Here is a 15,063-nt window from a genome sequence, read left to right on the forward strand (position 1 = left end):
ACTCATGAGCATAAAAATGCCCAACGTGGGACGAGTAAGAGCAAGGCTGAGCTGAGGCCAGGCGCGCCGTGAGAGCAAAACACTCCCAGACACGGCGCCACACCAAGGACTCGAGCGCGTCACCTTCCAGAAGAACAGGTCATCTGTGGTTTTAGTCGGGAAAGGGTTTGTCTCCTGTTTCTTTGCTTACAGTCTTGCAAAGAGAAACAATTAAGCTAAAATAACAGCGATAAGGCCAGATGTCAGCATTACCTCACACACAACACGCAGTGAGAACACGTGGACCAGGGCACACGTTGGAGGCAGCTGGTGACTCCCGCCATCTAAGATCCCACCGCACGGCTAAGTCTCAGGATGTTCACAGAGGATTCAGGACAGTGTGTGGCCCAGGGTTACTCTAGCTGGTAACAATACGGCGGCGTCAGCACGAGGGGGAGTAACAGGCCTTTAGCACTCGCTGGCTTGGAGCACGGATTTTGAAGACTGAGGGAAACAGAAACAGATTTCAGAATCTCAGGTGGGCGGGAATTCAGTACATGCGTTGGGCCAAACACCCGGCAGAGAGAGCCTGGCACAGCCGGGGGAGCCCCGAGTCCCAGCCCCCGGCTTCCAGGTTACCCTCAGGCGAGTGGGGTGAGGGAAGGGAGGAGGTAGAGTCCCCACAGCCCGGGAAATGGAAGCCCCCAAAGAAGCTGGGGGCCTGCCCGGCCGGCCTGGCGGAAGCTGACCCTGTGAGGTGGCTTTCCGGCGGGGGTGTGAGGCGGAAAGCGGAAGCAAGAGGAACACACCTGAGCCACAGAAAGACAGTGATGCTGCTTCTCGCCAGCTCTTGCCCCTCCCCGCGTCCCGTGCCGTGAATCTCTGCCCAGTCACCGTGGTGCCCAGAGGGCAGGGGTGCTGGCAGCTGCTAGCTGGTAGCCCGGGCAAGCCACTCCACCCCTCCAGGCCTCAGTTTCCTCTCCTGTGACTGGGATACCGCCTGTCTTTGTCCGCATCACTGTAGCAAGGGGGCCATGCCGGGATGAAGTGACGGCCGAGGAGAACGGGAGCCACATTCCACTGGGTCAAGATAAGGGTCGAAATCCAGCGCCCTTGCTGAGCGCTCACGCCCCAGTCTTCAGGCTGCCTTGACGTGCTGACCGCCCCCCACTGGCTATGCTTCCCGGGCCACGGGGCGCTCAGGGGTCACACGGTCCTTGCGAGGCTGTTCCCATCGTCAGCCCTGAGCTTTCCCTGTGGTCTCCGCGCCTTGTTTCTGGGGCGTGAGGCTCAGAGAGCTAAGTCCATCATGAGAACAGATGACGGGGCTGCAACTGGCCCTCGTGCCCCATGTCATGTGGAGCCAAACCCGCTCCATTCTCCAAGAACAGGATTTAAGATGTGACGAGGAGAAAGCGCAGCGGGAAGAAGAGAGCTCGCGGCTGCCGTCCCTCCGCTGCAGCCCGCCCAGCACAGAGGAAGCCCGGGCCTGCACGGCAGCTGGCAGCCCTGTGTGCCAGGCCTTGCCCCGGCCTGGGCCGGGGCCGGGGAGCTGCGGGGCACTCGGACTCTGTCAGCCTCATGTCCAGCCACGCCCTACTGGCGGGGAAGCTGGTCACGCCATTACTGAAGATGCTAAAGGCATTCCTGACGTCACGAAAGGGGATAAGAAGGAAAGCAGTCACGCTCGGTTCCCTGGGTTAGAGAAATGGACACGCCTTGTCCCTCTCCTCCTGCTGGAATTTTTATCCCCAACACGCCTTACTTCAAAATATTTTTTAAAATTCAGACGTGCTCCTCAAGTTGATTTTGTGTGTGGGAAGGGACCGCCTCGACGGCCTACCCCCAGCTTTCAATTAGCAGGTGAGGAAAAATGGCTCTTGTTCCCAAAAACACTTAGGAAGCAGTGATGATACCCTAGAAACACCTGCTGGTCGTGAAGGGGCAGCTCAGGCCAAGGGCTCCCCCCGAGAAGGTCGTGGCCCCCAGGCCCAGTGTCCCGCGCCCGCTGGCCTGGCTGGGAGTTGCTGCAGTCTCCGTGGCGCCCGGCCGGCACTGTCTTTTGTCTCGCATGAGGCCGAGCAGCTTCCTGCACTCACAACACGTCCCACCCACACCCACCTCCTGCCTCCCTCCCATTGGGAGACATCTCTGCTTCATCTCCACATCTGAGAGTCAGAGGAAAGTTAGATTTCAAATGGATGGTGTGTCATCAACTCAAATTCTTCTTAAGCCTGCCATCTGCACCCACTGTCCAGCAGGAATGGCCTGTCCCCTGCGTTTCCACAGCCCATGCTCCACCCCGGGTCCTATCCACCTCCCAAGCTCCCTGAGAAGGACCGGGACAAGTGCAAGGAGCTCTAGGTAGACGCCTCCTGGACACTCAGCCAGGGCCTGTCCCACCGCAATGGATGCTCGGTTTGCTCTCAGAAGCTGCCAGGCCCAGGGTGCTGAACACACTCCTGGACCCGCTATAATCACACCACACGGTGCAGCAGACAAATGCACTGTCCAGCTCCCCGTGAGCCGTCTGTGACAAGCGCAGCCCTTCTGGACCCCACACACCGACGTCTAATCACTGGACGGGAAGAAGAGCCACTGGCCCTACGGGTGCGGAGCCGGGCGCGGCAGGGCTGCCTGACCCTGGCCGCTTGCCTGCCTGAGTAAGCAGAGGCCCGGCTGCTGCTCAGCCCTGACCGCGGGCAGCATCACCAGCCAGGAAGCCCTCAGTACGCCATCTGCATCACCTTTCTCAGATGGGGAACAATGAGGTGCTGTCTTACTCACGGACAGTGATGGGCGAGCCCGTCCCACCCAGTTAGGGTGCTGTTCTCAGCCGGGGCAGGGGCAGAACCCACATCCCCTCCCGCCTCGCCACCTCAAAACCCACCTGCTTTATCAATTTCAGGTGCACCTGCGCAGGCTCAGGTGTGAGCACGTGGCTGGCACCGTGACCCTGAATACGGCCCAGGTGGGCTGATGCAGCTCCGGGGGCTCAGACTCCCCCAGGATTTTAGGGAAAGGAGAAGAACCTCAACCATAGGGTGGCAGACAACCCCCTCCAGCCCCGTCCTGGGCCTCCTGCCAGAGGGGAAGGGCCTCCCCACCCAGGCCCGCAGCAGGCCGCGCCAGGCAGGGTGAACTGGGCGCCTGCAGGGCATCCTGACAGCCGGGCCGGCGGCGGGTTTGCTTCACCCCTTAGGTTTGTAACCGACTCCCGTGAGTGGGTGTGTGCTGTGTGGTAAGAGCATCGGCGCATCGGAGCTACGTCAGGTGTCATCACTGTGACATTACAGGAATGGCAGCCACTCCGTCCTGTCACTGGAGACTCAGCCCAGCCTTAAAAAGGGAGCAGGCCGGTCTCCCGGCAGTCCCACTGCGGCGCCCGCCATGAGGATCCATCACCTGCTGCTGGCCTTGCTCTTCCTGTTCGTGATGCCTGTCCCAGGTGAGGGGCTGGGGTGGGCGGCTGCTGAGGTGAAACTCTCAGGGTCAGCCTCGCTCCTTTCTTAGAGAGCTCGGGGTGGAGAAGAGTGACGCGTGGGGCTGACGTCTCCTCTTGCTTCTGACAGGGCGCCAGGAGGCTTAGAGCAGACTGTCACCCCTGCCAAAAAAGCAGCATGACATAAAAACTTTAATATCGACCAGAAAGGTCAATTTAATGCGAGGACAGAAGGACAAGCTGCCTCTGTCAAGCTCAGTGCTGGAAGGCAGAGGCTTTGGGTGATGGGAGGCCCGGGGATCTCCCGGGGTCACCCCACTTCCGGGCCACTGCGGTTCAGATGTGGAAGCCTGATGATTGGCCCTTTATTCTGTCTTTATTCCTGGTTCTATAGAAGAAGGAAAAATGAGTCAAAGACAGGCGGCAGGCAGCGGCTGGGGGTGCCGCGGCCTTGCCTAGGCCGGCAGGAAATCTTCCCGGCCCCGTTCTCGTTGCAGGCCGCGGCGGCATCATCAACACGCTGCAGAGGTACTACTGCCACGTGCGAGGCGGCCGCTGCGCCGTGCTCAGCTGCCTGCCCCGGGAGGAGCTCATAGGCCGCTGCTCATCCACGGGCCGCAAGTGCTGCCGGAAGAGGAAATGAGGCCCGGGGACACGACGGCGGGGCGCGGAGACACTGATTGGAGCAAAGCAAATGAAATGTTTTATTTTTCAGAAAAAAATTCAAGTCGGATTGTGTTATTTTAAGAACCCAGTTATGGCACTAGTTGCTCCCAAGTAGGCGACTCGGGAAGTCCGTGGCTCGCCTTCCTTCACACACGGTGGCTCCCGGCTCCTGAGGGGCCACGCTGGCGTCCCAGGGGGAGCAGGAAGGAGCCTCTTCTGCACCCAGCAGACAGGGCTCCCCGCGCGCTCGCCCCGTGCCTTGGAGCTTCTGCTCCCCCAGCAGCCCCCATCACACCTCCTCCTAAGGCTTGACAGAACCCCTTGGGGTCAGCCCAAGTCCTTCTGAAAACTTTACACCTCAGAGACGAGAATCCGGCCCCGCCGCTGCGGCCCAGCCTCCGCTCTGCTCTGCCCGAGCTGGGCCTGACATACTCGCCCTTCCAGCTTTCTCTCTAAGCTCCGGCCAACCCTCCGGGCCAGCTCAGCTCCACCTGCTTCCTGCAGACACAGCCGGTTCTCACACACCCGTGCTCGCCCTCGGTGCACTGCCGGTCGGCCTGAGTCCTCCCTGAGTCTTAATTGGTGTTGGCATCGGGCACACTCCCCCGTTCCCCTCCGCACACCTGAGTGTGTGGTTTTGAGGGCAAAGCCTTGTTCTTGATCATTTCTGGGCTGCCCAGCGAGGTGCCTGGAGCCCCGGGGCCAGCAGAGCCGGCTGAGTGGAAGAGCAGCCTGGGACTCGGGGTCTTGCTGTTGAACCCCCCGACTCAGTGTTGACATAGGGCGATTCCGGGGGTGGGGAGGCACCATCGCTGACACCAACTCCAGTCAAGGAGCAATCACAGAGGAAAAGGCCAGTAAGCCTGAGTCTATGTTGATATGTATTTTTTTTTAAGATTTATTTATTTATGCATACAAGAGCTGGGGCGCAGGCCAGAGATGCGCGAGGTGAGAGGAGAGTGGGGAGCAGAACAGGCAGACTGACGAAACACACTGCTGAGGGGAGCAGCGGGGAGACAGGAGAGGTCTGCGGCGCCATGTGGGTAGCTCCCTGGCCTGCTGGGAATTGAACACGCGCTGCAGAGGCTGCGGACAGCTTCCCAGCACGGTGCTTAACCCCTGGCGCCACCAGGGAGGCCCCTGTATTGATATTTTTTAAAGAAAAGTAAAGCAAAGAGAAGGAAGGAAAAGGACTGACGTCCAGTTCCCAGGCTGTGGGGGACATCACACGCCCCCACCCCCGTCCCCGCGTGTGGGGCCGAAGGAACAGGCCGGGGAGCTTCTCCGTGCAGAGATAGTGGCTGATCGGTTCCCAAAGTTGACTATAAACCCTCACACGCGGGAAGCAAAGCAAGCCAACGTAAAGTCCAGAGTAAACACAGATCAAAACGCGTCACAACTAAATGACTTTAAACCAGTGATAGAGGGAAAACCTTATAGGCAGTTCTAGGGGAGGGCAGTGAACGCAGAGGAACAGAGAGAGGCGCGACAGGGAACTCTTCGCCGGAACCTCTGTGAGCGGGAATAAAGTGGGTGATGCCTGTAAGCAGGAAAAGAAAGTTGCCGACCTTGAATCCCACCTCAGCAGAAAATGTTTCAAAAGTGAAGGCAAATGGGATCCGGGTGGCGGGTGTGTCAGTCAAGGCGGCTCCATCAGTGACAGCCAGTGTCCCACCTGGTGGGGGGTTTTGATAGTGGGGGGCTGTGTATAGGAGGAGGACAGAGTATGTACAGGGGGTCCCCAGGGAAAGGGGAGGTGCCAGGTTCCCTGTCCCACCCGAGGGAGGGTGGAGCTGAGCAGCGGGGCGAAGCCGGAGAGGAGGCTGGGGGAGGACGGAAGGCAGCCGGAGAGCCGGGGGGCCCAGAGGAGCCCGTGGAGCAGATGCATGAAGAAGCTGCCCTTGCTTCTTGGCCTTGGCCTTGTACCGGGACTTGGGGGACAGGAAAGAGACACTTGAAGCAGACGTGGGTGAGAGCCCCGTGGGGAGGCGACAGTGGCAGCCTTTGTCCTGATTTTGAGGTCGTTCTTTTCCTTCCGGACTTGTCTGGCCCCTTCTGCCCCCGTCCTGCGGGTCCCCGCCGGCAGGCGCCCTACACGTGGGGCAGCCTTTTGGGTCTCAGGGGCCCTGCTCTGGGCCAATCCTGTTTGGCTGGGCATTTACCACGAGGGGATGGTAACTTGGGGGGCTTCGTTCAGAAACTATTTTATCTATTGTTTCCCTTCTCTTGTCTTTACTGCACACACGTCATATTAAACTTCTTTTCCATTAAAGTCTTACCCCCTAGGGCATGTTTTGTCTTGATGCAGCGGATGGCAGAGCCTATTTACAGCATGCAAGTTTGGGGGATCTGGGGTGCCCTTTTCCCTGCCCAGTAACAAGCAGATGTGGGAATCTCTGCACCTTCTTAGCTTTTGTTATCAATTTAAAACTGCTCTAAAAATAGCCTAATTAAATAAAAAAGGTAAAAACATTTTAAATGACAACAACGCAAAACAAAACAACTGCTCACCAGCAAGCCTGGGGCAGGAAGCAAACACCGAAAGAAGTTTTCCAGGCAGAGGGAGAGGATGCGGGTGGGAGCCGGGCCGCGTGCGGGGTGGGGCCGGGAGCCCCGCGCTGCCCCTTCGAGGCAGAGACTGTGGGTTCAGGGAAAGACCCCGCGCCCGCCGAGGCGCCGGGGGTACAGGCGAGGGAAAGGACGCTCGCGAGGCCGGGAGAGCTCCGCGGCGGCAGCGGTCATTCCACGCAGACACAATGGGCTGACTGCGCCGGCCCAGGGTCCCCGACTCGGGGCTCTGACGCGTGTCACCAGGGAGGAGGAGGCGTTTCCCCAGTGATCGAGGGACTCAGTCACCAAACCACAGGTGGGAAAGCGCCTCATGACGAGGTTTCAAGGAAAAACTGATAAAAGTGGAAGGAGAAGCAAATGACTAGTCACAACCGGCCATTCCCACGCTCCTCTCCGTGGAGCGAGAAGAAAAAGCAGCCAAGATGTCAGTAAGAGACAGAGGGCGGACAGCAGCCTGCGGCCCGACTGCAGCTGAGGGCCACGGCGCCCGAGAACGTCAGAACACGGTGCACCGGGGTGCGGGCAGCGCTCCCCGAGCTATAACACTCGTGCCCAGAAAGCGAGACCATCGACAACCACGCGCGCCTGCCGCACTCACACACGCTGGGTCTTCCCCCCGGGTGTTCAGAGACGCCAGCCACCCCGATGCCTGGGGAAACACCCGAACAAGGGGCGTGAGTCAGCATCCCGCGAGCGCGGCAGAGAGAAACCACCTCAGAAAGGAGAAAACACTGTGAAACTCTGAAAACGAAAGCAGCAGAGCAGACGGCAGGGCAGGCAGCTGCGCGGGGCTGGGGGCACGTCTCAGGATCAGGAACTTTGACAGTTAGTGGGAGAAAACTCCCCGAACCACGACCTACATTCCCAACAAGGAACTAGGAAAAGGGAGGCACCGAGGTGAAGACGCGGGGAAAGCTGACATGCAGCAGTGGAGACAGTCAACACCAAAGACAGCTGGCTGCTGGCGAGGCTTCGGAGCCCAGAGCCGGCTGGCTGGGCGTCTCTAGGCTCATTAGGAGGAAGGAGGCAAGTGGGGGGAGGGAGGGAGGGAGGGGAGGGACAGGGAGGGGGGAGGGGACCAGGCCGCAGGTGAGACCCGCCCTCCCCTCCGGGAAGGAAGCCCAGACCAGTTCTGCCTCTTGATGCAGGCAGGGTTGGCACAGGTGCAGGACTTTCCATCCTCACCCATGACCCCTGCAAGGTCAGGCCACGATGCTCCCTCTTCCCCTTTAAGGTGCCCCAGCAAAAGCAGGGCCGGGCTCTGTGCCTCGCTACCGAATTCCAGCAGCCATTTGTGCATCGTCCCTGGGAAAACACCTGCTCAGCCCGTCGCCTGTTTCTAAGTCAGCTTGTCTGTAGTTTTGCTGCTGAGCTGCTGATTCCCATGTGTATTCTGGACATTGATCCCTTACCAGACATGTGCCTTGCGAACACTTCCCCCGTCCGCAGGTCGTCTTGTCGCTCACTTCCTTGCCGTGCATGGCCCGCAGCTGTGTGACAAGGTGGTGAACGTCACTTCTCAGGGAGTTCAAATCAAAAGCAGAGACAACACTGCACGCCTGCTAGGACGGCTGCGTGTGGCAGGTGCCAGTGAGGGCGTGGAGCCAGGCGGAGCCTTGGGGAGCAGGCCCGGGGGACCCAGTGACCCCTCAGGGCTTCACCATGCGATGCAAGGACGAGGTGACCCCTGGGCGGTGGTGTGGGCACCAGGTGCCGAGGGCGCCAGGTGCCAAGGCCTCCCTGTCCTAGAGCTGCAGGCCCCGGGCCCCCGAGGAGCGGAAGCAGCCGCGCTGGCAGCTCCCCCTCGACCTGCCCTCAGCTGCCGGACGGCGTGAACCGTGTCGACTCAGGAAGGTCACACAGCAGCTCCGCAGAGGCGAGGACGCAGGTGTGGCCGGCTGCTTCCTGAAACTCGGGCCCACACCTTCCCCTCCCTGCCCTTCGTTCTCTGAGGAGGAGAAACCAACCCCTGTTGCCTCATTTTCTGCCACTTTGGGATGAAGGTAAATGTTCAGGGACTTTCCACGCCCCGGTCTCCTCCCTCAGGGCCCGAACCCCTCCACCCCACGAACCTGTGCTGGGAAACCCGACAGCAGGGCCGCAGGAGGGAGGAGCCGAGAGCGCTGGGGTGATGGGCTTGGACGGAACTGGCCTCCGGGGCCTGGCAGTGCAGGTGGCAGAGCAGATTCCCTGCCAGTTGGGCACCAGGCGCCCGCACCCTCTGGGGACAGGCCCTCAGCCTCTGCCCCGCTTCCTGAGCGTCCCCAGGCTGGGGGTGTTTCTGGACCCAGGGCAGGAGGAGAGGTTGTCCTGGGGTTCCCCACATGCTCTCAGGCTGGTGGGGGCCGTCCCTGCGGGAGGCTCACAGGAAATGCCAGGGAGGGTGTTTCCTTGACTCACCTGAGTCCTCAGTCACAGCCAGTGTGGGGTTCTACTGACAACCGGGGGCTTTACAAGGTACAGAGGTCAGCTGGCTTCCCAAGCTCAGCTCCCCAGGCTCAGCTTCCCAGGCTCAGCTCCCCAGGTTCAGCACCCCAGGCTCAGCTCCCCAGGCTCAGCACCCCAGGCTCAGCTCCCCAGGCTCAGCTTCCCAGGCTCAGCTCCCCAGGCTCAGCACCCCAGGCTCAGCTCCCCAGGATCAGCTCCCCAGGCTCAGCTCCCCAGGCTTAGCACCCCAGGATCAGCACCCCAGGATCAGCACCCTGGGTCCACTGTGGTGGGGGAGCTGCATCTCCTCCGTGCATTGCTGCTGGTCTGTCTTTGTCTTGCCTGTTCCGAGACAGACAGGCCGGTGAAAGGGAGGGCTAAAGTGCTGGACACGGAGAACAGTCTCCCCTCCCTCCCTGGCCCGTCTCTCCTTCCCACGCCCTCAGACCGTGTGGGCTGAGTGGTTTGCTTAGGAGAACCCAGCACCGCGGCCTTCAGGCCTCCCTGGCCCTGCAGCTCTGTGCGCCGCCTCCACACCCACCAGGTCCCTGCAGGCTCCCACCACCCCCTTCCCGAGGCCTTTCCAACCCCCTGGACTGGAAATTCCCGCCCCCCCGCAGCCCACGGCTCCCACCTTGTTATGGGGGTTCCCTTCGGGCTCTCAGAGCTGGTGGGCGACTAGAGCCTGCTGTGAGGCTTGAGAGCAGAGCGCCTTTATGGCATCTGCTGTCTTTCCATTGTCCTCAGCTCCACATAATCCTGTGTCCAAGGGCGCGTTTGGGGGGCAGGTTCTGCTGCCCTCAGCACTGGAGGGACGCAGGGCACAGGACAGGGCTCTGGAGGGGCAGCACCAGACATCAGGGGCGCTCTCGGGCCTCGGCTAACTCGCTCATTGTGCACAAACAGCCCCACTCATTGTTCCCAAATCTTTACAAAATCTTGCCTGAGAGCGTGGCCTCTGGGGTGAGGCGCCTTGGCTGGGCCAGGCCAGGGCAGGAGGAGGAAGCTGCTGCAGGAGAGCAGAGGACTGTGGGGTTCGGGCTCACGCCATTTCCACGAGCATCGCGGGAGAGTATTCAGGGAGTGTGAGCTCGGCCCTGGACACGGAGCCAGCGCGAGAAATGCAACTGACGTGCTGCCATCGTTGTCGTCATTGTGACGGTTCTGTGGCCAGAGGAGGGAGTGAAAACTGCATTAGTCACGGAAACTCTTTAAAGCTCTGATTCCTCACCCAGCATGCGGCGGGAACACGGCAACGCCCCATGTTGTTACGGCAAGGGTAGCGAGACAAAGGGAAATAAAGAAATATCTTAATGACCGCAACCAATTCTTCCTTTTTCGCCCAGTCTGTTCAGCTGCCTCCACCAGGTTTGACCATAAATAAAGAAACCCCTGGCGGGGCGGAGGGCATCCTGGCGACACGCTGCCGTCTGAGGGACACGCCCGTGGGGAGGACGGAGCGGGAGGCCGTTCTGTTCCCGGGAGGCGAGTCCGCGCCTGGCAGAGTGGACGGCGCCCGCCTGCCTTTGTCCCCGGGGCTGCTGACTCCTCCAGGCCCCGTCCCTCTCCCCGCGGCTCAGGCCCTGCTTGTCCCCGCCGGGGCGGCGGAGCTGGCTGCAGGCCTTGGGGAGGCCAGTCACTCCCTGGAGAGTCGCCGCTGGCAGGGGACCTGCCGTCCTGCACCCGCCCCTCGCGGGCACGGGCCAGCCTCCTGGGGCCCCCCCCGTCCCGGGCCTGTGGCTGAGAGGACAACGGTGGAAGTGACACTCAGGGGCCTCCGACGTCGAAACCTGAGCGGATCTCGCTGGTCTGGACACTGGCAGGGAAGGGGAGGAGGTGCAGTGGGCCTCGCTCCCCTGCCGCAGCCTGGAGCAGCCCCGCGGCTGGTGCCCACGACCCAGGGTGGCGACGGATCTCCGGAGGTGCCCCTTCTACTCCCACAGAGCTGAGCACCCCTGGCTCTAGACACCCCCCGAGACCTTCACTGTGCGTGGCTCGCAGATTTGCCCACTGGCCGCCCCTGGTGACCCCCGCCTGGCAGCAGGGACCGGCCGAGGGCAGTGCGCCCCTGGCTGGGCGGCTCCTTCTTTGCTGCCTCCAGCTCCTTTTCTTTCTGTTTCTCACGATTCCTACTTTCTTTGACTCCTAAAAGGCCTCTCCTTTCAGTTTAAGCTTCGTTTGTTTCTGACTCTGAATTTCTGCTCATAACAAGGATCAGCCTTTCTTCCTCTTGCTCTCAGGGGTTTTATCCACGCTCAGCCGGCCGCTCTTCTCTCTCCCACCCTTGATGCTCTTTGTGGAATTGTTTTATTGCTCTCTGGTTCACATGTGATTGGTGTCACGGGTGACGAGCTCCTTAGCGTGTTCTCTATCGGGATTTTGATTTCTGATTGTTTTCTTCACTCGCAAGTTTCATCCTATAAACCCTGCGGAGGTTGTGCTGTCCCGAGCTGCCAGGCGTCACGTGCCGGGAGGCTCCAGGGATCACGCTTCTGACTGTGGCAGCAGGACCAGGGAGGAGAGTCCGTGGGACACGGACAGGGGCACCTGCTCACCGGGGCTCACCTTCCAGGGAGTCTTGGATCTCGTTCTTCTGCTTCCTCTAGACAGGAGTCCCCCCGCCCTCCCTCGTGTCCCCCCTCTGTGACTCTCTGACCCAAAACCAAACACAAAGCCCGCTTCCGCGGCACTAAACCACCGGAGCTTTGGCTCCTTGTCCTGCTGCGTTTTTCCATATAACCTGTGGAGGCAGCGTCGGTGCGGCCCAGCCCCTCTCATCCTCCTCAGCAGAGGGGGCGTGATACGGCCCAGCCTAGCGGGCCACATCCTCCAGCAAAATGAGTCACAAGAGGTGACTGGCCGCACGGGGTCATAATAGCCCTGCAGGGCCTCGGCCAGCCCTCCTCTGCCTCCGCCAGGCTGACCTCATTGTGCGGTCACGCGCACCTGCTCTCAGCCTCCCCCTGAGAGGGCGGGAGCGAGAGCATCTGCAGGGTGAGCACCAGCCGCAAGGTAGGGTCCCGGCGGAGAGCCCTCTGGTGAGGGAGGGGTGGTGCCTGCGTCTGGGGAGTGCGTGAAGGAGAGGGAGGGAAGTGTCGGCCAAAGCTCTCAGTGGACACTGCCGTCCCCCCACCATCTCCATCACGCTCTGTCCCGGGCGGGGAGCAAGCCCTCAAGCAACGGTGGAAACGGAGCGTGACTCCTTAAACCAATTCCCACAAATGCTCGCTCCCAACTCAGGTCGCAGCACCTGCCCAGCTCCCCTGCCGCGGCTCCCCTGCCGCCCAGAGCCCGCGGCCGCCATGAGGCTCCTGCTCCTCCTCTTCCTCCTCCTCGCATGGCTGAGCCCGCCGGCACCAGGTGAGCTGGGGACGCGCCGCAGGGTGTGGCGGGGGCCCAGGCCGAGGCCGGGCAGAGGAGGGACTCGTCTGTGATGGCGCGGGCACCTGAACCACATCGTTGCTAAACTAGAAGCCAAACGATGACGCCCACTTAAAGAAAGCAAAAGAAGCTTCGAGGCATTTAAAAATGCTCCCCAAGGTTGCCCTGAACTGGTGGGTGGGAAACTCCCCCCACCCCCGCCCGCCGGCCAGTACACGCAGGGCCCGGCTGGCCACGTCGGGCACCGCAGCTGACGCCAGGACACCTCCCAGGCAGTACAGCCTTGGGCACAGCCTAGTCCCGCAGGCGCTCCTTGGACGCTCAGCGCCCACGTAGGGGTGGGGTGTGGAAACGGAGCGGTTGCCCGCGGCGAAGTCTGGACTGGCACCTAGGTGGGCTCGAATCCAAAGATCCAGCTGTTCTTGAACATTCAGTAACCCTGAAAATAAATGTGCTGCGTGTCAGCAAGAATGCACTTTGCCCCTGTGTGTGGCACGGCACGCAGAGCGCCCTGCATCTCACCTGGCAGTCCTGGCAGGGCTGCAGTGATGGCCACCAGGCAGCATCTCCCAAGGGGAAGGGTCTGGTGGTGCCGCTGATGGGTGGGGCGCGGGACGGAGGGGTGCTCTGCTCGCTAGAGATGAAGCAGCTGGGGGAGGGGCCGCCACCCTGGCCACCCTGGCGACCCTGCCTGCACATTCCTGGGGCCTCAAGTTGGCACAACTGGCCCTGAAGAGATGTGTTGTTTCTGCTCCAAATTCCTTAAGGGAGGAGTCTCACGACCCTGCCCAGTCCCAAGGCCAGTCCTGCTCTGTGTCAGGAAGGCTGAGACCGGACGACCGGTAGCTGTTTGACACTCACGGAGACCACAGAGGGCGTGGACGGATGGGCGGGGTGGTGGGGGCAGGAGTTCATGTCTGCACAACAGGCTGTAGACGATGTGGATTATAAGCGTATGTGAATATATTCCCAGGTTAATCCATAGCTATGGTGCGAACATGAAGCGCGCAGCTTACACAGGTCAGTTATGCACAATGGCTCTTCGCCGGCCTCCTCGTGAGCGGCCAGGAGGGCCTGAGCTGGGCCGCAGGCCTCGCCTCCCAGAGCCTTCTCAAGCCATAAACTGGGCAGCTCCTCTCGGTCACTGTCTCCTCCTGCTGGCTGTCCTGTGCTCGCGCCCCGCCCGCAGACGCACTCAGCTGCTGCCCACTCCCTGCTCTCTGAATGCTGCCGGGGAACCGCCTCGTCTCTTCTCACGTCCTCTCAGCCCAGGGGCTCAGGAGACCCGGGCCCCAGCGTGCCATGGCTGTGGCCTTGAAAATATCCCCTTTATGAAACGTCCTCAGCGCCCGGGAGCAGGGAGCACAGCGCTGAGGAGCGAGCAGGCTCAGTGGTGACAGGAGTGGTGGGCGTGAGCGGCCCCCTTGAGAGGAGGGCACGCCGGGGCGCGGTTCAGGGGGAGAGCAGGGCACGCGTCCCTGCCTGTGGTGCAGCCCAGGCCCGGCTTTCTCTGCTCTCTGGCTTCTTCGTCTGCAAAGGAACGAGAGGGCGGCGCAGGTGACAGGGCGAGAGCATCTCAGTGGGCGCGGCGGGCTCCATCTGCTGCAGCGTTGATGTAACCTGAGAGCAGCTCTTTCCATGTGCTGTGTGGACACAAGGTTTTCCTGCCTGTCATGCGTCCACAAATATCTTTCTTTGAATCTTTTACGACCATTTGGAAAAAGGTAAATCCATGCTATGCTCTCAGGTGATATCAAAACGGGAGTCCAGTGTGGCTCCCATGAATTGGGGTGCACCAGTCCTGCTCCACAAGGTGTGTTCTGGGAGAGCCATGAGGTGCATCCTCGGAGCTCGAGCAGGTGCATTCTGGGCTTTGGTTAACAGCCTTTACACCTTTGTTTTTACTCCCCTTCCTTTACAGGGTATGCAAAGAGGATGCAAAACCGTGAATGTGCAAACATGGGCGGTGCTTGCAAGCACCAAAAAACCCATGGATGCTCCATCCTGCCTGCGGAGTGCAAGGGTCGGAGGAAGCACTGCTGCAGACTCTGATTCTGCTCAATAAAACCACCGCATGCTCGCGGCAGCCTCTGGACTTCTGAGGGGGGCGGATGTCGGCTTCTCAGACCTGCAGGGGAATTGAGGTGCTGGCTTCGGCCACATCCTAAGGCACTGACTGACTCTGGACAGGCCGTCCCTCTGGGGATCAGCTTCTGCACCTGTAACTGCTGATGCAGTTGCTCTCCCAGGCTCCTGTGGCCTGTGGTGCATCTAGAGACTTGGAGGCTGAGGCTACAGGCGCTGCGGTGTCTGGGTGTGGCTATGGGGGCAAGTCAGGGTGCCGTGCTCACTGTTACCCCCTGTCATGACTCCCAAGTATCCAGGAGTGGCTCCCAGGGACTCCTGAAGATTTAGGGGCAGGCAGGTGATGATGTCAGTGGACGCTCAGGCGTGAGCCCAGAGAATCGGAATCCCCGTCAGAGGCTGACGCTGGGTTCACAGCCCCAAGACTCAAGGCCGCCGCGCTTATTTTCTTGTCCCCAAAGGTTCCTTTCCAGATAGTGACGTCCCTTCGCAGCCATTTTCTCAGAACAAAA

General features: G+C 60.8%; 1 protein-coding gene and 2 long non-coding RNA genes across 3 annotated transcripts; 2 read left to right on the forward strand and 1 right to left on the reverse strand.

The window, feature by feature from the left end:
- Window positions 1-233: 233 nt before the first annotated feature.
- On the reverse strand, window positions 234-9,940 carry LOC119257031 (uncharacterized). Its single transcript, XR_005127962.2, has 4 exons — window positions 9,720-9,940; window positions 8,071-8,148; window positions 3,385-3,583; window positions 234-483 (listed from the first exon to the last, which is right to left on the reverse strand). It is a non-coding gene; the product is annotated as an uncharacterized LOC119257031 (long non-coding RNA).
- LOC119257030 (beta-defensin 103A-like) lies at window positions 3,370-4,064 on the forward strand. The gene is made up of 2 exons (XM_037524757.1): window positions 3,370-3,427; window positions 3,919-4,064. The coding sequence occupies exons 1-2, from the start codon at window positions 3,370-3,372 to the stop codon at window positions 4,062-4,064; spliced, it is 204 nt and encodes a 67-aa protein (XP_037380654.1).
- Window positions 9,941-12,030: 2,090 nt separating the features above from the next.
- On the forward strand, window positions 12,031-14,639 carry LOC119257032 (uncharacterized). The gene is made up of 3 exons (XR_005127963.2): window positions 12,031-12,097; window positions 12,326-12,445; window positions 14,388-14,639. It is a non-coding gene; the product is annotated as an uncharacterized LOC119257032 (long non-coding RNA).
- Window positions 14,640-15,063: the final 424 nt, after the last annotated feature.

This window comes from Talpa occidentalis, unplaced genomic scaffold, assembly GCF_014898055.3.
Source record: "Talpa occidentalis isolate TD23 unplaced genomic scaffold, MPIMG_talOcc4v2.1 talOcc4.4, whole genome shotgun sequence".
NCBI classification, from domain to species: Eukaryota; Metazoa; Chordata; class Mammalia; order Eulipotyphla; family Talpidae; genus Talpa; species Talpa occidentalis.

Excerpts from the sequence above, each read along its gene's own strand:
- LOC119257030 (XM_037524757.1), top strand. The coding sequence starts at position 3,370 with ATGAGGATCCATCACCTGCTGCTGGCCTTGCTCTTCCTGTTCGTGATG. Across the intron at positions 3,428-3,918 it reads GTTCGTGATGCCTGTCCCAG|GCCGCGGCGGCATCATCAAC; the intron begins GTGAGGGGCTGG and ends TTCTCGTTGCAG.